This window comes from Euprymna scolopes, chromosome 23 (genome assembly GCF_053919585.1).
Source record: "Euprymna scolopes isolate OS-2025 chromosome 23, ASM5391958v1, whole genome shotgun sequence".
Classification (NCBI taxonomy): Eukaryota; Metazoa; Mollusca; class Cephalopoda; order Sepiida; family Sepiolidae; genus Euprymna; species Euprymna scolopes.
In genome coordinates this window covers 67,289,962-67,317,906 of record NC_136504.1, presented here as the reverse complement: position 1 = coordinate 67,317,906, position 27,945 = coordinate 67,289,962, and the positions used below count along the sequence as shown (strand labels likewise).

At 30.7% G+C, this 27,945-nt stretch overlaps 1 protein-coding gene across 2 annotated transcripts; it reads left to right on the top strand.

The window, feature by feature from the left end:
- The first annotated feature begins 789 nt into the window (after positions 1–789).
- Positions 790–20,631, top strand: LOC145245970 (dnaJ homolog subfamily A member 1-like). 2 transcript variants are annotated; one of them, XM_080107758.1, is made up of 6 exons: positions 790–1,107; positions 12,215–12,361; positions 12,974–13,265; positions 13,367–13,594; positions 13,811–14,041; positions 18,636–20,631. In XM_080107758.1, the coding sequence occupies exons 2-6, from the start codon at positions 12,230–12,232 to the stop codon at positions 18,956–18,958; spliced, it is 1,206 nt and encodes a 401-aa protein (XP_079963884.1). In that variant the 5' UTR covers positions 790–1,107; positions 12,215–12,229; the 3' UTR covers positions 18,959–20,631. The 2 variants fall into 2 exon arrangements, with proteins under 2 accessions (XP_079963884.1, XP_079963883.1); XM_080107757.1 differs by lacking the exon at positions 790–1,107 and adding an exon at positions 6,151–6,374.
- Positions 20,632–27,945: the final 7,314 nt, after the last annotated feature.

The window sequence follows — 27,945 nt, the reverse complement described above, 5'->3', positions numbered from 1 at the left end:
AGCCGCCGGCTGTAACTACCTCGTAAAGCAGTGGAGACCCGACTCTACTTTCTTCCTTCAGTACGCTCTGCGAATAAACCTTTCCCTTGTTAAGTTGAAGAAGTTGTTTGTCATTGTTCATAGAATTGTGTTATTTTATTTTATTAGGGAAATTCCCTAAAAAACGATAGTGAGATGAACACGCATTTCCTTTTCTTTCTACACCACCAGTCCCGCAACAAACAATGGTTACACCCGCGCGGACATGACCACGTGTTATATCTAAAACATTCATTCTTTCAACAGTAAATAAACGACATGTTTATCTTATCCATCAATTGAGTTTTTGTTTCCTTCAATTTCATTCGTTTCATTATTTTCTTTTATACGGGATTAGGATTTATATATCCTAGTCCTCTACACCTTGGCTACAGACTTGATGTATGTGTTCCATTTAAGATCAGGAGTAAAGGTCAAACCCAGAAGCTTATCAAAACATGGGGCCTCCCCTAGACGAGAGCCATGTGCGTGAAGAGTAATAAAAGTGTTGCTCACAGTTTATTTTATTAAAAAATCTTAGCGCACTAAAATCTGTGATGTTAAAATTTAACTATAATAAATTCAAAAGTAACGCATAAAAAAATAGCGTGCTTCTACACGCTATCGCCGAAACTGGAGACGCCATTTTATTTCGCGCACTTGTTAAAATTCCAAGGGAGAAATCAGTATTTTAAACTATGGCTGAAGTTAGAAATAAATAACAAAAAAAATAAACTATATAAACTTCCGGAAAGAACTATGAAAAAAAGTAAATAAAGAAAGTGAAATAGAATATATATATCCATAATTGTTTAATTGGAAATGTTTCGATTTAATTAATGAAAGCGGGAAAGTTTTTCATTTAATTTTAGTTTTATTTATTCTTTCCAGAAGCAATCGTTCTCCAGTTTAATATTTTTGTTATATATTTCATGTTTCGGCCATAGTTTAAAATACTTATTTCTCCCTGGGATTTTGACGGTAGGTGCGCGAAATAAAATGGCGTCTCCAGTTTCGGCAATAAAGTGTAGATGTACCAAAAGTAGGCGGCAGATTTGCCGTTTAGTTGTACAAATATCCTCAAACCAGGTAATTACTAAAAGAGACACTTAAAAGTCGACACCGGTATCGATCAAAAGTTTGTTTACATGTTTTACAAAGTTTAAATAGGTTAATAACATAACAATTGAAAATGTGATCATGTGATTAAAATTTTATTTAAATGAACCATGTTATTTAACAAATTAAAGAAATATAATGCAAGATGAAGTTTTAAAATGATTAAATGTGTTTTATTTTATTTTAAATTAAAAACATTGACCAATAAAAATGAAATTTGGGGTACTTTGGTTTTGGTGCCGTTCTAAAATAACAACGTTATTATTTTGAAAACCATTCTTAATGAGGAGGTGAGAGTGTGTTTATAACTATTCTGTGCTTCTTCCACCTTACAATTAAAAAAAAAAAGATATAGTGAAACTTGAATTTAAACTGAAAATAAATAAATAAATAGCTCGGTACCATCTGCCATCGTATACATTCGAGAACAACAATATCTACTTTAAAATACCAAAATTGGGTGCTTGTGCGTTTTCAATACCACGCTATTTTTAAATATTTTTTCAGGTTAAATTAAAGTTTCACGATATCTTTTTTTTTTTTTTTAACTGTAAGGTGTAAGCACAGAATAGTTACAAAACATCCTCCCCATGTTAAGAATGGCTTTCAAAATAATATTATTTCAGCACAGTAACAAAAAATATATAAGTACCCAACATTTCTTCATTTTTATTGGTCAATGTTTTTAATGTTAAATTATAAAACAAAATATATTTAATCATTTTAAAACTTCTTGCATTATTTTTTAAATTTGTTAAACAACGTGGTTTATTTAAATTAAATTTTAATAACGATTATCACATTTTTAATAATTATGTTATTATATTTTACCCATTTAAAGTTTGTAAAACGTACAAAAAAAAAAAAAAAAAAATGCTGCTAAATACCGGTATCTGCCATTAGTGAATCGACTATACAGCTTAGTAAGAAAAGAAGAAAGAAAAAAACAAACAAAAAAAAACAACTCGACCTTTATTGAATAAATAAAATAGTTTCTTTAAATAATTACACAATACTTTCACGTTTATTTTTGGTAATCTTCCAAAATAACAAATATTACAAAAAAAAAAAAAATAAATAAATAAATAAAAATGAGTGAAACAATAAATAAACAAAAACAAATGTTACCAAAGGCAAGCTAAGTTACTTTTTTTTTTTTTTTTTTTTTAACTAGATAAGTTTGTGTTTTAATTTATTTACATGTTTTCACACTATTATTCTTGACTAACTAAAAAAAAAAAAAAAGACATTAAAATCGCTTTGCTTGCTATTCTGGAAGATTACATTATTTTTTAGTTATTTAATTTCATTGTTTTAGTTTTATTTTTCATTTCATTGTTTTATTTTTGTAATTATGCAGAGAAAAACACATTAAATTCAATTTTTACGGTATTTTTTGTTTATGAAATTGTTATGTGAAACTACAGTCCTATTTGGAAAAAAGTTTTAGTTTTTTTTTTTTTTTCATTGTTTTGTTTCGGTAATTATGCAGAGAAAGGAAGATGAAATTCAATTTTTACAATATCTTTTGTTTATTAAAATTTTATGTAAAACTAGTCTAGACGAAACAAAAAAAAACATTTCCTAATTATTAGTTGTTGTTGTTGTTATTGTTGTTATGTTTTCTTTTTTTCTTGCTAAGCTCTACAGTCGACTCGATTTTGTTTCGCTAAAATTTGCGTTCCCTTCCACTTCCACCTTTTCCATTTGTTCACCGTCGTCATCTTACAGACTAATAAAGTCAACATTTGCAAAAATTATTATCAACATAAATTATTTTAAAGGGAATACAGTTTGGAAATTAGTTAAAAGCAAAAGCTTAGTCGTTTGTAATTTATTTGCATTTAAAAAATTAGAAGTTGCGAACATTTTAACTTCCGTAAATATCGAATCTGAGGAAAGTATCCATCATTGTTTTTGTTTACGTTACTGACTGAGATTGACTAAACAAAGATAGCTACTTTGCTTGGATCCGATATTTACGGGAAGTTAAAATACAACTTATTATTAAATATTAATTTTTAACGCAAATAGGTCACGAATGGTTATTATGTCAGGCAAAATATTTTTTATTTCTTTGCAAATTTCCCAATGGTGTTTCTTTTAAAATAATTTACGTCGGTAACAGTACTAGACGCAAAAATAACTTCCTTGTTTACATGTTGTAGCTACGCACGCTCAGTTAAAAAAACAAAACAAAACAAAAAAAAACATCTTTGCACAGTGGCAATGTACATACCGTGACACATGTTATAACATGAATACGTTTATATTATTTTCTATTTCCTTTAACATAAATAACGAAAATAGAAATCGAATCAATCCTATTTAAATGTTAATTAAAAAGTGTTACTTAAAAAAATGTACAGTACTAACTACAGTAAAATTATGCAGTTAAATTAAAAGTTGATTAAATCTTACATTTAAATATGTAAAGTTAAGTTAAATCAAGTTTTAATTTAATTGTGTATTACTGCATACTTAATAATTTAATAAAATAATAAGAAATAATGCAAGGAAAAACATGAAAAACAACTTTTGGTAATTTTTTACGACGTTCTTTGTTAAGAACGGCTTTCGGAATACCCCCCTATCCTGGAAAGCCGTTTTTAACATGGGAAGGTTGGGGGTGGGGTATTCCTAAAGTCGTTCTTAACATGGGGTGGTTGTGATCTTAACATGGGGTGGTTTTGGGTTACGATCTGCTAGAGCAGATCAGATCGTAAAAAAAAAAAAAAAATACCCAACTTTTAAATAATTTTTATTTTAAATCATTTTCTTTATAATTTAGAATGAAAAAAGTATTTTTTTAATTTAAAATGAAAACTTTTGGGTGAAAATCCACTGAGGGACTAACCGAAGATCTTGGTGTATCAGAATTTTTGTAGGAATTTTTAACACCCCTAACACGAAACTGCGAATAAAATATAAAAATCTCGTAATTTCTCTGTTAAAAGTGGGTTATTTATTTTCTTTATGGATTATACTTCCAAAATAAACTATTAAAGTTGTTTTAAAAGTAATAGAAATATTTATTTTTTTAAACAGTAATGAATTTTCCGAACTCAATATTTTTCAATTTTTTAACTTTAAAAATCTATGAAAATTTTTCTATTGATTCTATTTTTACGATATTTTCAGGGTCAATGTGAAATTTTATGTTCTTTCCAATAAACCGAATATAATATTTTAGACAAACGTTTTTTTTTATTCACGCCCCCCCCCATTTTCAAGTTTCTATTAAAAAGTAAATAATTAATTTACTCATCGAAAAGTAAATAATTACTTTACTCAAAAATTGAAGAGAAAAGGTCAATAAATAATATATTCAAATTTAAAACAAAAAAAAACGTAGTGTTTTTTAGAATTTTACCTGTAAAGTTTAAAACCTTTTTTTTAAAACCACGTTATTTGTTTTTTTCTTTTTTTTAATGGAACCTTTGTCCTTGCTCCTTTAATTGAAAAAAAAAATTAGGGCTTGAATTACATTTTTCGAGGAGTTATAAGCTTGGAAAGACAGGGGGTCGAATAATTCACACCTCCCATTTTGAAATGTCTATTAAAAAGTAAATAATTAGTTTATGTACCAAAGTCTTATATATCACAAATTGAAGAGAAAAGGTCAATAAATAATATATTCAAATTTAAAACAAAAAAATAAGAACTGTTTTTTTAGAAATTTACCTGTAAAGTCCGAAGTTTAAAACCTTTTTTTTTTTTTTTAAACTACGTTGTTTTTTGTTGTTGTTTTTTTTGTGTGTTTTTTAATGAAACCTTGGTCCTTGCTCCTTTAATTGAAAAAAAAATTAGGGCTTGAATTACATTTTTCGAGGAGTTATAAGCTTGGAAAGATGGGGTGGAATTATTCACTATTTTCACGAAATTTCCGACACACCTACAAGATCTACCTTTAAGAAGTTGATAACGGGGAGGTTAAAAATAAGAAAATACTTTTAGGAATAAACACTCCCAACCTCCATATGTTAAGAATGGCTTTCGGAATAAACACCATTTTCAGGTTGGACAACCACAACCAGTGACAGTGTACATTGACCGTCTTCGGCTGGTCCCCCAATACACTTTCACTAATTTTTTTTTTGTGCATTTATTTTACATAAGTAAAAATAGAAGTTGTTTAAATTACTTTCCTTTTAAGTTCTTTTTGTTTATAGAAATATTAATAACAATCATTTAATTGTCATATTCTGACTTATCAGGTTTGCCTCGGTTCGTTCCGTTTCACTCGATCTTGGTTTTTGATAGCAAGGTCAAGGCTGCAACTTGCTCTACGAAATTGCGGGTGACATCCATTTTGAATATTTTTCATGCAATGTTTCCACATTTTAACCATGCATTTCTCGAGTTTGGATGGGTAAAATAAATGAACCTTTTACTTGAAATGGCTCCTTATGTAATAATGTTTTGTTTCTTATCTTAAACTTCAAGATAAAAAATATTTTTAATGCCTACACAGACTAATATCACCCACAACCCCTAGTTAGTGACATGACCAAAAACACCATCCACTCACTTACTTCCCATTTTAAGAATGGGTTATTAATTAATAACGTTATTATTTCAGAATGGTTCGTAAGTATCGAACCAAATTGTTAAACTATAACTAATTTTGTTATATTTGTTTTAATAACTATATATTAAAATTGTTGACTATAAAAAGCTCCCAGAACTTTAAACCCACGATAAAGTTCCTATTTCTTAACAGTTTAAATGAATCCAAGTTCTTTTCGAATTTCCATTCATTTTTTTTTTAACGGTCTTACTGAGTGTTTACGAAAAAAGGATCCATTCTGGCGCATTAAATTTTGTAATTATTATTTTTTTAAGGATTATAAAGAAATCATTTTACTACTGAACACCACTAATTTCGTTCTTATTTAAATAACTAATTTTATATTAATAATAAAAAAAAAAAAAAAAAATCACGAAACTATAAACTTAACAAATAGAGAAAAAGAAATAAACTAGTTTTAAGAGGGAGGTGTGCCACCAACCAGAGACACTTGATGTCACGTGGTCTATTACGTCAGCGATTCGAGTTTCTTCTAGAATCATCTGCGCTCCTCCTGCTGTTTTATGATCAGTTGAAAAAGAAAAAAAGAAAGAAAGAAAGAAAGACTAAAAACCAGCAGAGAAAGTACGGAGAGATACGTAGATAGAGTAGAGACGCAGAAATAGTCAATTTTAATATTTCATTCCGACTTGTTGGACCTGACAAGGTAAGAATATAGCCAGTGCTAAATACCCCTTATATAACAATTTTTCAAACAAACCTTTTCTCTCTTCTAAAATACTTTATCGTTAATTTTATTAATCACAATAGTTAAACGAAAATCCATGCGATTTCGAAACCCCCTTTTAAAGCCGGTTACTTTATTTTTTTTTTTTAATATAACCCAGAATCATTTATATATCAGTTAATCATAAAATGCCAATTAAATATTTTAAAATTCTTGTTTTATAAATATCTAGAAAAGTACTAACAAAATATCCCACGTAAAATCATTCTATAAAATGGCATTTTTCCCCTCTAAAGAAAAATGTCCGTTTGAAAAAGAAATATGGAATCTAAGGTCATTTTAATTTAACAGAAAAAAATGCTTTTTTTTTTTTTTTTTTTTTGTTAATTTTGTAAATGTTAACCGACAGCGATGTTCGTTAATATTTCTTTTCTAAATCTAGAAAGAAAAGGCAATGGCCTTGCTGCTACTGTAATATTCACAGGGAGAAAAGAGATGACGATTTTCGCTTTTCTGCGTGAAAATTTTTCCTTCCTACCAAACCTGATATTAAAATCATTTTTACTTTTAATTATGCTTTTAAAAGATGGGTTATTTCTTTTATTCATTTGAAAATAAGTCTACACCATTAACGATTACTAAACTACCACCTAACATTCATTAATCCTTATTCTCGAATGGTCTTTAGGCCTTGATAAATGCTAACTAATTTCTAAAAAAAAAAAGAAGTTTCACTGATATCACTCTAACGAATGAAGAGATTCTAGAGTAACGTTTAGTATACGAAAACGAAGCAATAATTAGATTTTAATTTTCAAGATTACTTTTATGAATATTTAATAGATTTAATTTTCTTTATAAATTTTAATTTTTTTAGAATAGTGCATGCATCACTTTCTAAATTTTATGTATGTTTCTCTTTTCTAAAGTTATATAATTTTTATTGTTTCAAAATTACAATGCAATATGGAACAAAATAAACAAGTATCCATAAAGATTTCATTTAATACTTTTTTATATTCAGAATTTATTCAGGTCTATACCCCCCCCCCCCCAAAAAAAAAAACACCCGGACATCGCCTGGTATATACAGATATCTTTAAACTCATTTTTATAGCAACCTGTATTTGTGGCTTTTTCTGTAATATTTAGTTAAGACAAAATGGATATTAAAATGTAATTTTTAGTATTTAATTCAAATTTAACTTTAAAATTTACAAAGTATAGAATGCCGTCCTTTTTAAAGTTTGTACGCTAAAAATGTACTTGTTATTTGTCTAAAGAACCAAATTCTTTGCCTAAAAACATTTAGAAATTTCATTGGAAATAACTTTAAAAGCCCGTTTTTTTGTTTTTAAATCTTTAGCATACAATAAATCATCGTGGCGACCATTTTATTTCTGTGTGTGTGTGTGTGTGTTTCGATGTTTACGTCGTCGTTTTCGACATTTAAAATTTATTTGGGAACCTTTGTAAAAAGTTAATTTTGAAAACCTAAATTTTGCTACATTTAAATGAAACTAGAAAAGGTCTAGTATCATGGTTTAAGCTAAAGATAATTTCTGAGGGGGTTACTATTTTAGAAAGAACCAAGTTCAACGATTATTTCTAATTGATCAATTTTGTTTAAATTAATCAATTATATTTTAAATATTTCCTCAGCTTATTCCATAAATGTAAAAAAAAAAATGCGTTTCTTTTTGGAAATGTTTTTAAAAAAATTTTCTTGTGCGATTTGTCTGATTTTATCGTTTTAAAAGTATTATTGCGGTTTCTGCATGATTCTGGCAAGTACATACGACCGATATCCACCTTTTTTTTCTAGAGATTTAAAGTTAATTTTGAATTTGTTTGGAGATCCGTTTTAATAATTATATCCGCATAAAATATCCTGGCACCTTTTTGTTTTATTCATTTTTAACAGATGGAACTAAAGTTTCAGTAAAAATTAAAAAAAAAAAAAAAAAACTTGAATCTTTGTCGACATTCAATTGATCTTTTTTGAAAAATATTTGTCAGTCACGCCTTAATTTTTTTTCTCTTAAAAAGAAAACGTTAAACATTTAAAACATATTGAGCCTACAAGTTTTGTAAGTTTTAACACTTTTTATTACACTTTTTATTAGAATTTTAAGGTGTCCATGTGCAGTGCTTTTACATTTGAAGGGATTTAATTGATTTTACTTTACGGATGCTTCCACAAAAAGGTTATTTAAACATCCGAAAAATAACTCATTTAAATCCACACTTTTTTTTTTTTTTTTCTTAATATTCATTGACACTTTTCAGAAAAAGATGTCGTTAGAATTTAAAAGAATCAAGAAAAACAAACCGGAAACCATACGTCGGCCATTAACCGCTGATAAAGAACAGGGTTTTTTATTTTCTAATCGAGTCTTTTTCTTATTTTTAAATGCGACGCATTTTCTTTTAATTCACAAAATGAACCTTTAGTCTTCAAACTGTTTATTGTAAATACATATGAAATAAAAATAAACTCACGATAAATATTTTATGAAATGCATGGTACAACTGGAAGAAACTAGATTCTTTTCGTGTAATTAAGTTGCATCTGTTCGTTTAATTTATTGGTACTCATGCACTTATTGATCCGTGCTGAAATGACGTTATTTAAAAAGCCATTCTTAACATGAGGAAGGATGTTTTGTACCTATTCTGTACTTTAACCTTACAATTGAATAATAAAAAAAAAAAAACCCATAAAACTTTAACTTGGAAATACGATTTAAAAATAGCGCGGATCAGTAAGTGCATTAGTGCATTTTACAAGAGTTTGAAAAAAAACTATTACGAATTGCTATGAAGGAATTTGTATTAAAAATGGAATAATCGATGCCCTTAATCGATCTTTTGGTTTTTGACATATTGGGCAAATGTTTGAATTTCCCTAATTTCTCACCTCGGAAATGTACTCTGGCAATCAATTTAAAAATGCTTCGACCAATTTCTAAAATAATTCAAATTAGTATTTCCACCGTTTTCATCTTATATTCACAACGTTTCGGCCGATTTTACCTCCGACTTTTTTTTGTAGTGCGTATTTGTTATACTGAAACCGATGAATGTCGACTCATTCAATATACAAATATTGGATAATCGTCAATAAATTATCCGGTTTTGTGTCCAATAAGAAATTTTGGTACTTCTACAGTTTAATCAAGACATTAAAAAAATGAAAATATCGAAAAGTTTAAATTTTAAGTATCCGTTATTGAATGAAGTTCTCCGTAGAAAAAAAGAATACTTAATTTCATCAAGTAGTCTGTTTTACAGCGAAAAAACAATTTGATACCGAGCAAAATGTTCGACTTTTAGGAAGAAAAGCTAATCAAAGATGTGGAGGGAGTATCAGCGCTTTATAACTGGAGTTATCTCCCAGTGGCGTTTCTAAAATTCAAACAAATTTAAAAAAATCCATGATCTCTGACTTCAACGTGCTGTCCTAAAAACGTGTTTATCCGCTGTGTAAAACAAAAAAAAATTGATCACATACAGTGAATTTTTTTTTTTTTTTTTTTTTTTTTTTTTCCGGCGATCTTCAGTTCAAAACGGATACGTACCTTTTCGATATTTTAATTAAAAAAATTTTTTTTTTGTCTTTATTAAACTGTACAAGTACCGTAGGTATCTCCAAAACAATGTGAAAAAAGAAAGCATGATTCCATGACGTCAGACTATACGAAGTATGGAAAAGCAAAAGCTACTTAATGTTTTTTTAAAACCTTTTGTTTATTTTATTCAAACTGCAATTAATAAATCTTTTGTTAGGTTTTAAGATTTACAGTTTAATAATTAATCTTATAAACAATTGTATATTAAATATGAAATACGGTTTTACTGAATGTTCATGTTCGGCTTCCGTACTTTCTTTCGGTAAAGAAACAAACAATATGGGAGGGGGGGGGGCTACAAAATGCTTAATATTTGTGCAATATTTTCAAATCGGTTTTAATCTGGAGATGAAATAGCTGACAAGAGCCATGTTCATGTAAACAACTTAATATTTAAAAAATTTAAACAATTAAAACTGTTGCAACTGAACATTTTGAAATGGAATTTTAATCGTTTTAATCTTTTAAAAATGCTTACGAAGTTTCTTTTTCTTGGCAATTCAACTGATTGTAGTATATATTAATTCGAAAAAACGCTATTAAAAAAAATTAAATTTATGCAATTTTTTTTAATTGCAACTTCAAGGTAAATTTTTGTTCAATACGTATTTAAATTTAAAAAATGTTTTACTTATTTGAACTATTGTTTCATAATAGAAATGTCGATAGATTTAAATATTTTGTTCAAATTTCAAAAAAATAAATATGGGGAGGGGGTCACGTACTAAAAAGAATATTTCCCCTCGTATATTTTTACGGAAACTGCAATTTATGTAAATTTCATTCTAAAGTGGATAGGTATCGAAAATTTCACGAAATTAGTTGATTTTTGCTAGATTTATTAAACGGGTATGTTTTCACGTTCGAAATGCTTACATGGGAACGTTATTTTAAAGCGCTAATTATATAAACACGATTTTCGTCTCACAATTTCATTTTCGTACGATGAAAAAATATTTTTTAATTATTACTAGTTTATTTTGCCCTTCTTTAAATGGTACAAAAGCTATATTGATAATATTAATTTATAATAAAGTTACATCGTTTTACATATAGGGGGGGGGTAATTCTGTGGTGACTTATGGAGATGTCTAAAGTACCAAAATTTTGACCTGATTTTTTTTCTCTAATTGACCTTTTGGTTTAGAATTAGGTATATCTTTTGATACTACACTTCATCTTTTTTTTCTGTCCTCCGACTAGACTGAGGCCAGAATAAAAGAGTTCATATGCCTCCTTACACTTGATGATCAAAATGAAATATTTATCCAAATACACTGAATAATGTATTCATAGAATATATTGTTATTAGTGGAGATTAATCTCAAGCCATAGGCTTGAACAGAGGAACTCGAATTACATACTAAAACTTTGGATCTTATCTTACACACTGGATGACGTCATCAGATGAACCAACCACTGGATCTTGCTTGTCACATTGCACATTTGAAAATGGATCTAAAAGATGACTGGTACTTCCTAAAAGTATTGACATCATAATGAATGGTTCCTAAAAGAAATGTGATGTCATAAAGAATGAAAGCCGTGTTATGTGGTCGTTTGAAAGCAGCAGTCATGTCGGTTGAATTATATTTTAATGTCGAACCATTAATTTTGTATCTTTAAATGCAACTCTCATTCACAGGCTAAATTTTAGGGACTGGTTGATGCAAGATGATGGTTCTAGCATTGTATGTAAAATAACTGCAAAAGAAACTTGCTCTAAATGAATTTAACTTTTAAATGCTATCTTAACTCATAAAATGCTCAAATTATTTAAAATGTTCAATTCTTTGTTGCAGTTGGACTAAGACTTAAAGACATTTCAGTTATTGAAATAATTTCTCATGTCGGTTTTGATACATTACAGGAATTTAATGAAAAATTAGAATCTGTTGGCCTCATTAATATAAGAACCTTCAAAACATGATTTTGTAAAATCTAGAAATGACTAAACTATACATGTCGTCTGTTATGCCAAGTTTATTTATCAGATCTGTGATCACTGATCTTTTATGCAAAAGTACACGCCCCATGTCTTCACTGATAGAAATAAGGTACATTGAATAAGTATTTCCGCAGTCATTTTAGTTTCATAAACCAATGTCTCTTGTATACTTAAAATATTTTTTAATGATTGAAATATCTAATGAAAGTTTTCTATTTTAAATGAATTTTTATTTTCAGTTGTAAAAATTAAAAATGGTGAAAGAAACAGCATATTATGATGAACTGGGTATTCACCCCGGTGCAACACAAGATGAAATCAAAAAGGCTTATCGGAGAATGGCATTAAAATATCATCCAGACAAGAATCCCAATGAGACAGAAAAGGTAAAAAATTTTATTTTATTTTTTTTACTCAAATTTAATAACTTTACTTTAAAACTGATCCATGTAATGCAATTGAGGGTATTCCATAATATGAACCAGAACTTTATCTCTGCCAATTTAAAGGCTTCAAAATCGATTGTGAATTCTAAAAGTAAAGCCTGTTTTGGACTTTTATTTAAAAATAAAAAATCAGACCTATATTTGTGACTATTCAAAAAGTGTTTTTAGCTAGAATTTTATCTGCAAAAATATTTCATTGTTCAAAGAAATTTGTCAAAGATTTTTTTGATGGCACTCCTGTTGTAAAATTGAACTTAATGTTTTGTTCTATTAACATCAGTAATTTGAAAAGCTTCCATTTCTTAATTAAAAATGTTAATTCTAATCTATATTGATTTTAAACTTTATAAAAACACTAACAATACTTTAATCACAAAGCCAGCTTTTATATTTTCAATTTGACTTATGTAACCATTTCATTTGAAACATTTAAGTTAAAAAAAAAATAACTAGCATGTTGCAAAGTTAAAAATTACTTGCACATATAACAGGATTTAAACACTTATAATTGTTTAATGACTTTTTTTTTTTTTTTTCTCTCTCTCTCTTCAGTTTAAGACCATAAGTCAGGCATATGAAGTATTAAGCGATCCAAAGAAAAGGGAAATTTATGACCAAGGAGGTGAAGAAGCCATTAAAGGCGGAGCTGGTAGTGGTAGTGGATTCGAGTTCCATTCTGCCATGGACATATTTGATATGTTTTTTGGTGGCCACGGTCGACAAAGAGGTCCTCGAAAGACCAAAGATTTAGTACATCAAATCAAAGTTACATTAAAAGAAATGTATAATGGAAATACAAGGAAATTATCTGTAACAAAAGATGTTATATGTGAAAAATGTAAAGGTAAGTATTGTCTAATTTTTATGTGGTTTTTATTTTATTTTTTTTTACATACTTTTATAGAAGGCCTTACTAACCATCTTTGTTTTATTACTGTTTTTCAGGTATAGGAGGTAAAGAAGGTGCCGTGGAGACTTGTCCCACATGTCAGGGCACTGGTATACAAGTGACAATGAATCGACTGGGGCCAAACATGGTTCAACAGATGCAGAGTGTCTGTTCGGAATGTCGTGGCAAAAAGGAATTAATCAACCCCAAGCTCCGTTGTAAAGTTTGTAATGGCAAAAAAACTAATCAGCTTAAAAAAACTTTAGAGGTCCATATTGATAAAGGTATGTTTGACATAGCTTCTTTTTTTTTTTTTTCTAAAAAAAATGTGAAACTTGAATAAAGCATTTTAGTACTAATAAAGACAAATCTGAACGTGACTCTATTCAGTTGGAGTAAAAAAAACATTCGATTTTAAACCCGAGTGTGACCTAATTTTACCACACGCACACACTTTCAATATTAAAACAACTGAGTTTTCTGTTATATTTCCCCTTCAGGAATGAAAGATGGTCAAACAATTCGTTTTACTGGTGAGGGTGACCAATGTCCGGGAGTAGAAGCTGGAGATATTCTTATTGTATTAGATGAACAAGAGGATAAAGACTTCAAACGACAAGGGGATGATCTTCTTACTGGATTGGATATTACCTTATCAGAAGCTTTGTGTGGATTTAGAAAGCCTATTACAACCTTGGATGCACGCACTCTTGTCATTTTAACAGTACCAGGTAAGATTGTTAAAGATTTTTTTCTCTTTAATCCAAATTTTACAAATTTTATTATACAAAATCAATCTGCTTATTTCATATTTTTATTATACAAAAAGAAAGCTGCTTTTAACAAAATTAAAAGCGAAAATAGTTATGGTATGAAAAAAATAAATTGGTATTATAGATACAATTTTAGAATTTCTAGTGAGAGCTCAGTTTTGCATGTGAATCTCTTCCACCCCCACCCCACATAATAAAAGCAAAAAAAAAAAAAACTATGCTGGAAGTCGGATTTTATGTCAAATTTAGGTCTTTCATCCCTTTTTTGTCATTGACTGATTATAACTAGTTCATGAATTGCTATTTTGTCCACTACAACCATATTTTGAATATTACATAGGTTGATCAGAATGAAATATATTTATCAAAGCTGGTATGTTATAAGGTCTGTGTTTGAGTTTGACCTCCCTAGAAAAATGTTTTAGTCTAATCTATAACTTGAAAATTATGGAAGTTATAAATCACAATGGAAATGCTAATAAGGGTATAATGCATGGAACAAGAGTATTTGGTTCTTAATGATTCTGGGGGAAAGTTGCCAGATTTGCCTCTAAGGGGTGAATGACTGTAAATTTATCAATTTATTTTAATGACTTTTATTTACATCTCGCAACTAATTGGTGTTTACGTCCTCAAGCCTTATCTAAAAAAATTGATACAAAATGGAAAAGGAAATATGGTGCTTGTAAAACTAAGTGCAAAAAAATATCTAATTTTTAAAAAAATATTACCTGCAAAAGTATTTGACTTACATATTTTTCAAATTTTCCTCTTTTGCACTTCAAAAATGTTGCTTTAAATTATAATGGAAACAATTGCTTAACTAACATTTAACAATTAAAACAAATTGTAAACTAAAAATTTTTTTACTTTTACTGTGAAGATGGCAAATTTCAAAAGTATTTAAAATAGTGCAATAGAAAGCTTAGTTTGAGCTGAACACCATAAATTACTAGAAATCACCAGAATATTAGTGATAATTGCACTGGATTCAAAAATTGAAATCTAGCTGCAACTCAGTATTTCTGTAAAGGTCTTAAGGTATGAAGTGAGCGAATCAACAAGTGTAAAAACAGTGACTTTCAGAAAAGATAAGAGTAAGCGTTTTATATTTGTAATGAAATTTGAGAAATTGCAAAATGGCGGGTTTCAAAATCCAAATGAGGCAATGTGAGCGTTGGTAAAACTATGAAAACGCTTAATAACAATCTTTGCTACTACTTGTATAAAAGTTGCAATGGCTAACTAGTCACCAAGGCCCAAGAGAATTGCATTATGAAAAGTAAGAAACGTCTCAACATTCAATAGAGTTGGAAATGTTCTCAGTCGCACAATACTTGAAACAGATGGCTAGCCACCATCTTCACAAAGTCTAGACAGCATGAAGACCCAGTTCCATTGTGATAATCTTTAATGGTTCGAGCAGTGGTTACATTATGTAATTGCTGTGGTTGGTTGTTCAGAATGCGTTCTTCCAGTCTATATAATGTTAACATCCACTTTATCACAACACACTAACAACAAAGTAAAAATCCCAACACGGATGATCTACAAAAATATATTGCTTTTATTCACACCGACAAATCAGCTTTTTAGTTACAAATTATTTTGACCTTTCTAAAAGACATGGGAGGGGGTTGTCAGACTTCAGGTGGTGAAGAAATAACATAGCTTTCTCTCTCTATTTTATTTATAAAAACATTCTTTTCCTATTGGAATGTTTAATATTTCCTTCTATTGTTTCAACCTTTTGACTAATATCTGCTCACATATTTCTGGGTCAAATTATGCATTCTGTTATACAATAGTGGAAAGTCTCTCATTCTTCACATTTAAATCCATTTGCATATGTGCAACCAATCTAGGGTTTTTTTTTCCCGGGGGTTGCCTACCAATATCTAACCTCATGTTGCTCCACCGCTCTGAAAAGGGATTCTGACTCTTTGTCTTTTTCAATTAAAAAAACAAACAAAAAAAAACCCCTACTACCTGCAACATCAAGAATGGGTTGATTACCAGGATTAAACTGTTGTTCGCGCATCTCTTGGACAGATGCGGGCTCATGATGTCTTCGAGTGAGTTGTCAAGAAGATCCTCTAAAAGATGCACTTTGAATTATTGGCCAAGTTGTGAATGTTTTTTTTTTTTTTTTTTTCATTAGTTGCTAAACAATACTTGGGAAAACTTTATTTCAGAAAAGCTCTTCATCTAGAGTAATTTGTAGTTTTCTAATCTACTAGCAGGTCACCTGGCGTTGTCCGGTCGTAAAATATGCTTAAATGTGATACTTTGATTAATGCACGCCCACCAAGAATCAAAACCAAAATGTTTTTTTCCTTTAATGTTAATGCCTGACCTATAAAGACATGTTTGCTGCAAGGCTACAAATTGAAACCTTTTACGTTACGCATACATATTAGTGATGCCATCGTTCAGTCTTCACCTGGTAAATTTTTTTTTTTTTTTCGCATATTTGCACTTGATTTTTCCCAGGCTAAAAGCAAATATGAAGTTATGCATGTTTGAATACCCTATATATTAAGTTTCATGTCTGTAAAAACTGACAAGATTTGGTATGCAAAATTTTTTAAACATTTGGGGAAATATTTTATATTCTCATATATACCAATCCTTATTCAAGAAGCTCAATGTAATTACAGAGCAATATAGTGAATGAATGACATGTCTATATTCCAAAGTTTATGATTTATTCCTTTAATTCAGTTAACATTTACGATTCTTGACAGTATCTGTTTCGTAGCGCAAAATCAATTTTGCCATCAAAAGAAATAGCAACAATCAATCCATCAAAAATAAAGTGCGTTTTGACATGATTAAAATCCGAAAATTGGAAGAGAAGCTGTAAATACCTCCTGTTTTCATTACGCCATTTTTAATTCAAATGGCGTCTTTTTGACGGATTGATTGTTGCTATTTCTTCTGACGAGTTAAGGGCAAAATAAATAGATTCACTAAGTGATATAATAATTGATTGATTTTGCACTACAAAATGGATACTGTCAAGTGTAAATGTCAACTAAATTAAAGGAAAAAATTATAAGATGGTCAACATAAACTTTGGAATATACTTTTGTCATTCATTCATAATATATATATATAATAGCAATTTGTGTTTACTCCAACTTTTTTACCCCAGTGTAAATCATAGAATATCTGCATGAATATAATTACACATAATAGTTAACTAAAGATGATCATCCCATAAGAAAACTGAAAAAACTAATAGAGAATTAATTAAAAATGTTTAAACGAATATGCAAATTAGATCTTTTCAGTATATAAGTTTTATTTATTTATTTTTTTAAACAAATAGAAAAAGGTTTTCAATTTGAATAGCAATATGCACAAAAAAAAAAAAAAATTAAAGGATTCTATGGAAGATGACTTAAACACTTATTTTCCTTTTTTATATTTAATCACAAAATACATGCAAAAATATTTCTTTCGGTATTGAGTTATATCTTGAAAAATATTTTCTAATTAAGTACAATTTTATCCACTGTCCTTGTTTTATGGTGACTGTTAACCCTACCAACTTGAGCTACTGAACCTAATTTGTCCCTGTGGCTGACCTGGATAAAATTGTGAAAAATTTAAATGCGTTGATAATTTTTACTCTTTTATCTACCACCTTCGTGTGCCACTCCGTCCAACAGGTTGAGCTCTCCTTGATGCACTGATACTTTCTGCAGTGAACCAGAACCTTGTCTTCCTTCTTTTGGGGGTTGTTTTTGTAAGATGCTACAGAGTCCTGTCTGTTATATCTTGGTGTTTCTCCATGCACACAGATAAGGTGCTGCGATTGGGTAGCTATTTTTAGTTCCCTGACAACACAAAAATGTGGTCGGAAAAATACTAGTTTAGCATTAACTCGATATATAGCATTTTCGGAAATATCAGTAATTTGGTCTGGTAGGGTTAACTGACGTTGCAAACACTCTAGCCAGATTTCAATGAAATCATTTTATACTAGTGGGGTCGTAAAATATGCTTTAATTTTAATTCATGCAGATTTCATATAAAAATTTAACAAGATTCGAGTCCTAGAATCGAAATCAAAACATTTTAGTTCTCCGACCGCATCTCCTACCGATGTAGCTATCGAGAAATAAAGATTTAATATTAAATGACTTGAAGAAATTAATTGAATTTGGGCATGCAAGAAAGGAAAATGTTGACAAGTTAAACGGTTTACATTTCAACTTGCTGATATATCTGTACTCGTTATTCACTCATCCAGATCTTGCTTGTTATAAACCATCTTTGGTTTGCTATTTACTGTTAATTTCAGTGTTATGTCACCAGTAGTTAAACATTTATACTCAGGCAGACACGTTTACTGCTAATTTATATAGATAACTGAATTTGATTAATTTAGTATTGTATTTAGTGTTATGCTTTGTAGACCCTGAAAAACATTTATATACTGGTCTTGTACTCTAAGTTTTATTTTAAAAAAAAAAAAACTAATTGAAAACTTTTTTTTTTTTCTTTAAATATTGCATTCTTATGATTTCTGTTAATTTTTCAGGTGAAGTTATAAAACATGGTGATGTGAAGTGCGTGGAAAATGAAGGTATGCCGATGTACCGTTCCCCATTCGAAAGAGGTCAATTGATAATTCAATTTACCGTTACCTTTCCACCTTGTAATTTCATTCCCCTCGAAACACTGTCTGAACTTGAAAAACTGCTGCCACCCCGTCAGCAAGTGGACATTCCAGAAAATGCAGAGGAGTGTACTCTGTCTGAATTTAATCCGAAGGAAAGCCGCGGATACCGCCGAGGTGAAGCCTATGATGACGACGATGATGATCATATGGAACATCCTCGTGTACAATGTGCTTCTCATTGATACCAGTGACTTATCATTTGTGAATCTAGATCCAATATCTTTGACATCCACCTTCAGTTGACGACGACTACTATTGCCTAAATGATGACAATACTACTCCATTTTGGTCGCCTGGTAATCCAGTTTAATCCAAATGCTTCATTCTCTTAATCCTGTCTTCATCACTTCTAACAATTATAGTTTCAAATGCAATAGCAGTTTCTCTTTAAAAACATTTTGTTGCAAATTAGTGGGGTGGGGGTATTCCCTTCACATATACATATGTATGTCTAGGATTGTCGGATTTTATCCTTATATGCTATCTAAAAAAAAAAAAAAAAAAAAAAAATTTTAAATGAAAAGTGGACAAATCAGAATATAAAAGACAAAATCACATTAAAACCATTGAGTAGACTTGAATGATGCTGCTTCTGTCAATAAGTTATTGGTTTACGTGATTTTATTCTTTCATATTTTGTGGGTTGCCCACTTATTGAAAAATGGGAAAATATTTATGGTGAGAAGCTACACAAAAATATTAATTTCATTCTTGAGGAAAATTGTTTATCTAATTGCATGGATTTATATTCTATGAATGTTTATAGTTAAGATGTCCTCACTCCATCTTTAATTAGATGTCCGTAAAATCTAAAAACTAATGCAACTAACCTGATTTCTCTCAGGAATGAAACCCTAGCATTTGTCTTGCCATAATATTTTTAAACTACCTGTGTACTGAGCATTGAAGTAAAATGCCAAAAAAAAAAAAATGTATTTCAAAATATGTATACCTACTCCCCACATATTAACAATTCCTTTTTGTGCAGAAAAATGAAGCAAGAGAATAAGTAAACAACTGAAGCAATTTTCTGAAAGAAAGATTCTTTTTAATTTATTTGAGATGATATTAAGCGGCAAATGGGAGTTAAAGATCTACTAAATATTGAATACAAAAAGAACCCAAACTTTCAGTTGGCCCATTTGCTGTGCTGATTTGCAAAGGGATCTACGAAAAAGTTTTCATGGTCAACTTGCTTTCTCAAAATATGGATGTAATAAAAACTTGGAATAAAATTAGATCAAACTTACAGCTATTTCTTATCCCCCTCCTCCTACTCTATTAAAGTTTTTATGCTTAAAACTAATGTCCTTTCATAAATGTTTGCTTTTTCTCCACTTTCACAGGAATTGAATTGGCTTAAATGGATTTTATTGTATAACTCTAACTAGATTAGACCACTCTTTTTCCTCTCGCTGCTGATTCTGAAAGAAACCCTTTCATTATTGATTATTCACCTTAAAACAATTTCTCACTTTTCCTCACTTGATTTATAAATCTTCAAACCCCCTGTTTATAAATGGGATTGTATTTTGATGAAATCCACCCCCTCCTCTAATTTCTAATGTTTAATTTCTTTTAGAAATTCTTAGCTAGTAACATTTATATGCGGATCTAAAGAAGTTGACCGTAAATGTCATATCCGATAGAGTAAGGGCGGTTTTAATAAGCCTTTTGAAAACAAGTATTTCTTTTTTAGCTCCCCAGTTTTAAGCATTGAATTTCTTTATTTTTTTTTGTATAGACTATTCTGTCCGTCTTACTGGTTCCAAGTTTTGCTTGTTAGTTTATTTAAAATAACTTCTGTATTTATATTGTATAATAAAGATCAAGTTGTTATAAAATGCAAATATTGGATATTTGTTACCTCGCTTGATCAAAAACAAACTTTAAGTTGTTTATCTTGATATGAATAATTAAAAAAGAATGGATGTGGAGATCTTTCCTCAACAAAAGTTTTAGAATGTTAATCTTTCCCGGATTTTTCTTTTCTTTTCATGTTGATTCTTTGGCTTCTCTTTGCAACAAAAAATAATTCTGGGACTTGAGGAAAAGAAAATTTTAAATTTAAAAACAAAAAAAATCGTAATATTGCAGTATAATTAACAGCCGAGAAATCAACATTTACCAAATGCGTTAAAATTATAATTTTATACTTGCCTTAGTTTGAACTTTCTGATATTTTAAATATTTAGAAGTTTAAATGTTTCTTAACAGGGGGGGAAAAATGGCTGTTTTTCCTTCTGGTAATTTTGTTTGAAGTTGATTACAAAATCAGAAATAATATTAAGTTTTCACAGTGGTTTTTTTTTTTTCTCAACTGTTAGCTATACTGCAAGATGATCAAAAATTCTTCAAAAGAATATGATCACCCTCATTTGCATTGTTTTTATTCAGAATGTCTTTGTTTTTTTTTTGTTTTTTTTTCACTATCGTTTGCTATTTTACTAATTCCAACAGTCTTCAGATGTATTTAAATTTTGCTGTCTTTATGCTGATGTTTCAAAAATACTGAAATTTGATAAGTTTTGATGTCATGTAATCATGTGCAGGACCTGAACCTTGTCGTATGTAAGAAAGATTAGCCAATGTAAATGATCAATGCTAAAATATGGTAAATACTTGACTGGATAAACATCTAAAAGTACAGCGGAACGGCAGAAACTTTACTAAGTAGTAATAGTTGATAGTCCAACTGAAAGCCATTCATGAAATGAACCATTTTCAGTACATGCACCCTGTTATTGGTTAGTTTATCTGTTATGAAATAAGTTCTTGTTCTTGTAACATTTTTATTCAAGCAATTGCCTGATCTATGTATAACAATACAAAAAAAAAAAAAACTCTGTAACCATTTTTTTTTCTTCACAGAATCAAATCTGAGGAAATGTTTTTTCTTTTAAAGTAAAAAAAAAAAAAAAAAAAAAAAAAAATAAAAACAGATTTATTTTATTCAGAATTATTTAAATAAAAGTAAACACTTTCAGATTGACAAGTCCAAATGTTTCAAATTTTTTCTTCCTGACACCATCTCTAATTCTCAAATAAGAAATCAGAGATTATAATGAATATAAAATATGAGCGAAAACCTTAAAAGGCCAAAGAATGCTAATTTATATATTTATGAAGTATTTGTTGGCAAAAAAGTTTCAAGTTAAAAGCTTAATTTATACTGAGGCTGGATCTGTGACTTTAGATAAGGAGTGGGGTCTGAAAGTTTGATAAATTGTTGGTTTTACTATTCATGTGATGAGTCAAAAAAGTCAATGTGAAGCCAATTAAATTCACCAACTGCTGCAGGAATGTAAAAGATGCATTGTTTTTTAAATGTAAATTTTCCCAATTTCATATGAATATTTTATTTTTAATGACCAAGAAAAGTTCTTAGTGTCCTTTTGGTAACGAAGACACTTGATGACATGTAAGAACTGAACTTGTTCTCCACAATCTATTTACTTTTTTCTTTTTTTTTTTTTTTTTTTGTCTTTCCCAAATTATTAATTAAGCAATACTTTTCAACTTTATCATCCCACTTGAGTAAGGGTGAAAAAAAAATGTGCTTTTAAAGCGACAAAATTTACTCGTGCCATTAAATTGGCTCTTTTTAAAAACTGCAAGTGAAATCAGTGAGTTGTTTTTAAAGCTTGACAACTGACTTGATTTAAATCAAATAATCTTGCAGTTTCATTCTGATGAAAAATCATTTATACAGACCTTGTCAATTGTTGGATTTCATGTTGAATTTTACATTATCGCTAGCCTCAAAATTAAAATTACTGTATTGTTCCTATTTACTTATATACCCCATCCCACCCTTTCTCTGTAGTTTTAAACTTAAGTCTGCCATGATTGTTTCTTCTGAGTGCAATTCTTCCAGTGATATCACAGACCACCTAATTCACTTTGGTTCTACCTTTGCTTGATGACCTGCTTCTCTTTTGTTGCTGACAAATGATTACATAGCTCTCTGAAGAAAGTCTGTCGCTTAATTAAATCATTTACTCAGTGATCAAACAAATCCTCCCCATTATTTCAAAACCAGAGTCTGGTTTGAGTTCAACAAAACTCTTAAATTGTGTGTTGACTATTGGAAATCAATTTCTCGTTTAATTCACATAACAAATGATAATTTTTAATATTGACTTTTCAAAGTTAATGTAATCAACTAAGGCTTAATTCAAAGCAATTAACATATCAGAGCTACTTCGTGTTGCTTCTGTACGATATAAAACATCACTGAATTCTAAAGTTTAATAGAATATATAAACAATTCTATTAGGCAAGTATTTAAAACTTTTGCAATTAATATACAATTCATTTAAATCTCCTTATTATATATGTCACTTTATTTAAATCTCTCTATTATAAGCCACTTTGAGTTCCTTCTTTATAGGTTTTAAAACGGCTAAGCTTCTTTTGCAAATTTCACATAATGGAAAAAAATCGATTTGACATCTGGATATATAGCTCAGTAGTAGAGCATGCGACTACTGATTGAATGATCTTGTGTTCAAGCCGGGTGTATCTCACCATTTTAATTTTCTTTTTAATGAATTGAATTAACGATAAGAGGTATTATTTAAAATCATCACAAATCATTTTATTTGCATATTTTAATACTAAACATTAATCAGAATTGAGTTTCCAGGGCATTCGTCGTTAACCCCAAATCTGAGCTGACACTTTTTTTTTTTTTTTTTTTTTTTAAATCACTTTTCACCTCAAAAAAGGCGGTGCTGCTACTTTGAAGTAGGGGGTTACTATCGGGGACATGTTGCAGGAGCATTATGAAGGGAGATGAGTAGTAAGATGTTTGTTCACATTACACTTGAACATCTGCATGTCAGTACAGTTAGAAAGCAGAATCCTGGGAGGGAGTTCCAAAGTCTAGCAGTTCTGGGAAAGAAACTATTGGAGTAAAAGGCTTCCTTACACCTAGGGATCTCTGAAGGGGTGGGACTTAGCTGTTTGTCGGGGGGGTAGTCACGTCAAAGGGGTACAAGTGCTTGTAGTTCGTCAGAGCATTCACCATTAAAGTACTTGTAGAACAGGCAGAGGGATGCAACACTTCGTCGGTGGGACAGAGGTTGAAGCCTAGATGATAGTTCAGGACTTATCAGGTTGACGACTTTTTTTTTTTTTTTTAACCCTGTCTAGGAGTGAGACAAGCAGCAGATGCACCAGCCCAAATGTGACAATTCTCCATACATGGGCGAATGGTGGCCTTAGAGTTAGAGGATACTTTAAGACGTAAGTAATTTTCTAGCACGGTAGAGAGAGAGCCCACCTTCTTTGCAGCAGCCTTGGCAATGCTCTATCTATTCCAGTTCATGTTCCCTGTAAACGTACGGCCGAGGAATTTAAAGGAAGTACTTTCAGGTAATGTGTTCTTGGCCATTGCTATTGGTGGTTTCTTGTAATTATTGAATTAGTCTTGGCAGCATTGAATGTGACCATCCATTTTTGTCCTCCACTACAGATTGGAGAGCATCCTCTAGTGTTTCTGCCATTTCCTTAGATATGTGTTCATTTGTTTTCCCCTCGTACCTGTTATAGTGATGTCATCAGCAAATATACCCATCTCTGAAACAATTTTATCAGGGAGGTCATTTATGAATATCAGGAATAATAAAGATCCAAGGATAGACCCCTGCATTTATATCATTGTTTAGATGTATGACCTTCGAGAACAACTTGGATTTTTCTCTTAAGGATTTAATTATATTATGTATTCTTCCAGTGATACCATACAATCTAATTTTCCTTAGAAGACCATCATGGCATACCCTGTCAAAGCCTTAGATATATCAAGGGCTACCGCTCTACCCCCCCCCCCCCCCCATTTAATCCAGTGAACGATATATACGTTCAGAGATTAGTTAGGATATCTGCTGTGGAACAGGCTTTCCTAAATCCATATTGTTTGTCGGTCAGTTCAGCAGCTGTAAGGTGTTGAACTAGGGCTTGACTCAAATATTTTAAAGAAAAGCGGGAGAAGGCTAATCGGATGATGATTTAATGAGTCGGTTCTTTCACCAGAATTCTTGAAGACTGGTACCACAGAAACGGTTTTTCAGCAGTCGGGAAAGCAAGATTCGTTAAGGCATTTATTGTAAAGTTTGGAGAGAACTGGAGCAGCCTTAGCGGAACATTTTTTTTTTTTTTTTTTTTTTTTTTTTATAGCATAGCCGGGATGAGATCGGGTCCACATGCTTTGAGGTGTCTAGGTTTCTTATAATACCATGTACCTGAGAAGGGGTAACTTTCAAATCGTCTAGTGTAGCGTCTGTCTTGAAGGAAGTGGTGCCAGGTCCAGTGTAGAGTTTGAGACAAACCGACTGGCAAGCAGGTTAGCCTTGTTAGTTGCCGTGCAAGCAATCTCATGATTGTTTGATAGTGGGGGAATCATTGACTTACCATTATTTACTACACTGTTGTAGATTTTTTAAAAATCACGGGTTTCTAATTTCTATGCTTCAATGCGTTTTCTGGTGGTTTCAGTGTATTCTGTCTTAGCTGTCGCTATTTCTCTCTTACAATTACTTCTAGCTTCTATATAGTTCTGTCGGTTGAATCTGCGGTACACATGCTGCCTTTGAGCAACGGCAGCTGCACAAGCAGAAGTAAACCATTGAAGAGTGGGACTTGCTATAGAATTTCCGTGTGGGAACTTGCTTCAATTGCAGTTTTGAACCATTTAGTGGTCTCATTTGCACACTGTTCCATTGGAAGAGAAAAGATATTTTGCCATGTGGCATCCCTGATGAGTTCCCTGATGGCTTCCCAGTCAGCCTTTTCGTAATACCTCGTTTTGAGCAGTGGATCTTCAGTTTTAGGACGATTTCTACCATTATCACAGCGTGATCAGCATTCCCGAGTGGGCATTTGTTGTACAATCATCGGGAACTGTGGTCAGAAATAGATCTAGAAGTGAGGCATGTTGATCTTGCTGGTCTGGGAAACGTGTCAGAAATGTAACCGTTTGTTTTAGGAAATGGGGTATAGAGAAGGTGTGTTCTGCTACCAGCTATGTCTGTGTAAGAGAATCCAAGCCAGTTACTGTGGTGGATATTGAAGTCACCAAATACATGTACTTGTGCACTAGTATCGGGAGAGTGCTATATCTATGCTCTAAGAGACTTTGTTTATTAGTGTACAGTCTTGGGAAAGCGGTAGAGAAAATACAAGTAGCTAATATTATGTTGCATGTTTAGCCTGAAGCACATAAAGGCCTGGTCGTCTGATTCTGTTTCTCTAGTCAGGGGAGGGTGTAAAAATATAGACTCCAAGCCCATGCATATGTCTGAGTCCTTACGGCAGTGGGAGATAACCAGGCATGTTAAAATGGTTACATAAAGATATCATGTTTAAGCATTATATGACTGGACTATGCTGGGCGTCCAGCTAGTTTGTATTTATATCTATCATAATTTTTGAAATCACAGTACCACTAGTAAAAGTCTTTGCACCAATTTATTTATATAAATATAACTTGCTATGAAAATGTTGACTTTTATATAACTCCATGACAATGTCCATTTTCTAATCAAATTGAGTTGTTCAGATTCTCAAAGTTAAACTTATATAGCAATACATCTGCCAAATTGATATTTTATTCTGATTAGTCAAGCCTTTACAATCATGTCCTTGTTCCCTAAAAGAATGAAATTACGATTGATTACATATGCTATCCAATCTGATAATTCTTTCTGCAGTAGACATTTATGAGGCACTGGTTGCCTGTAAGGCATAATGAAAAAAAATCAAGTAAACTACTAGGCAAATACAGCTAGTATATCTAATGAGATTACCTGTCTAACAAAAATGACTGACACATTACGAAATCTTTCAGTTAAACGATTTGGCAACCATCTGTGTTTACCAGATAAGAACTGCACACCTATGGAATTGTCTTCCATTTTCCAGCTGACTACAATATGGTTGTCTTCAAGTCTAATGTAAACAAGCTTTTGATGAGCCGTTCCATATAAGCTAACAAATTTACCAAATTTCCATTACTAACGATTACTATATTGTCCAATTTCTACTGTACACTCTTTAACCATTATCCTCGAGTGGCCTCTTGACCTTGATAAGTGGTGATGCCTATGTTTAAAAAAAAAAAAAAATCTAATCTTTATTGGAATGTTTTTGAACTTAAAGTAGAATAAAAATGGATGAGAAAAAAATTTAATTTCTTTTGCAGGCAAAATAAGGTTCTCGCTCTGTAAATTCTTTTACTCTGGACTAATCCTTTTTCATCAGCAATCCAAATGCAACACTAGTCTTGAAATAATTGTTTCAAACTTAATGACTTGTGAATTTCTGCCATGAATTTAAGTAAATTTACAATGAAACACCATTCAGTGGTTGATGTAATTGGCCTGTTGGGCTAAAAGGTTCCCTTTACACCTATGCTTTCTTAATGTTCAGTTTTTAATAATTTGGAATTATGTTGAGTGGTTAAAAAAAAAAAAAAACTATAAATACAGGTAAGTTGCAAAATCATTTAAGTGTAATTGTTTTTTGATTAGCATAATTTAAAAAGTGAACTTAACGATTTTTTTTTTTTTTTTTTTTTTTTTTTTTTAAGTTTGATACCGGTTAACATTTAAATTTTTATATATGCATTATAACAAAAGCAGTAAGGATCTAAGTTTTTGTAATGCTGCACCAAGTAATTGCTCACTTGAGAATATCAGGCACCGTCTGTTTAAAACTGCTTTCAAAATATTTTAGGTCAATTTGTATGAATCCATAATTCCTTCCTGTTGAGCTTTGGGTGAAACAAAAGGTTATAGGTCCTTTTGTCATTCTAACATTTTTCATTAGGAATTCTAGATTGAAGATGTTCTGTTTATGTGCATGAGGTGTAAGAGAGATGGATAAGAACTGTTTAAAGCTATTAAGGTTATTCAAAAGTTTTGCTGATCTTCATGATACCATCAGGGGCATAAGAGCAGGTGCTAGTGTGATTGCAATGTCTAGAAGTTCAGGAAACAGTTATTTTTGTCAACAAAGGCATGTGTACAGCGTGATATATGAAAGTAAAACCTGGCTGGTGGATACACGTGTGGCCGAGAAATAATGTATTAAAAACAGACTTGTTTCTGTAGACCAGGAGACTGATGATAAGCATATGTTTAAAGAATTGCATTGTTGGTTTAAT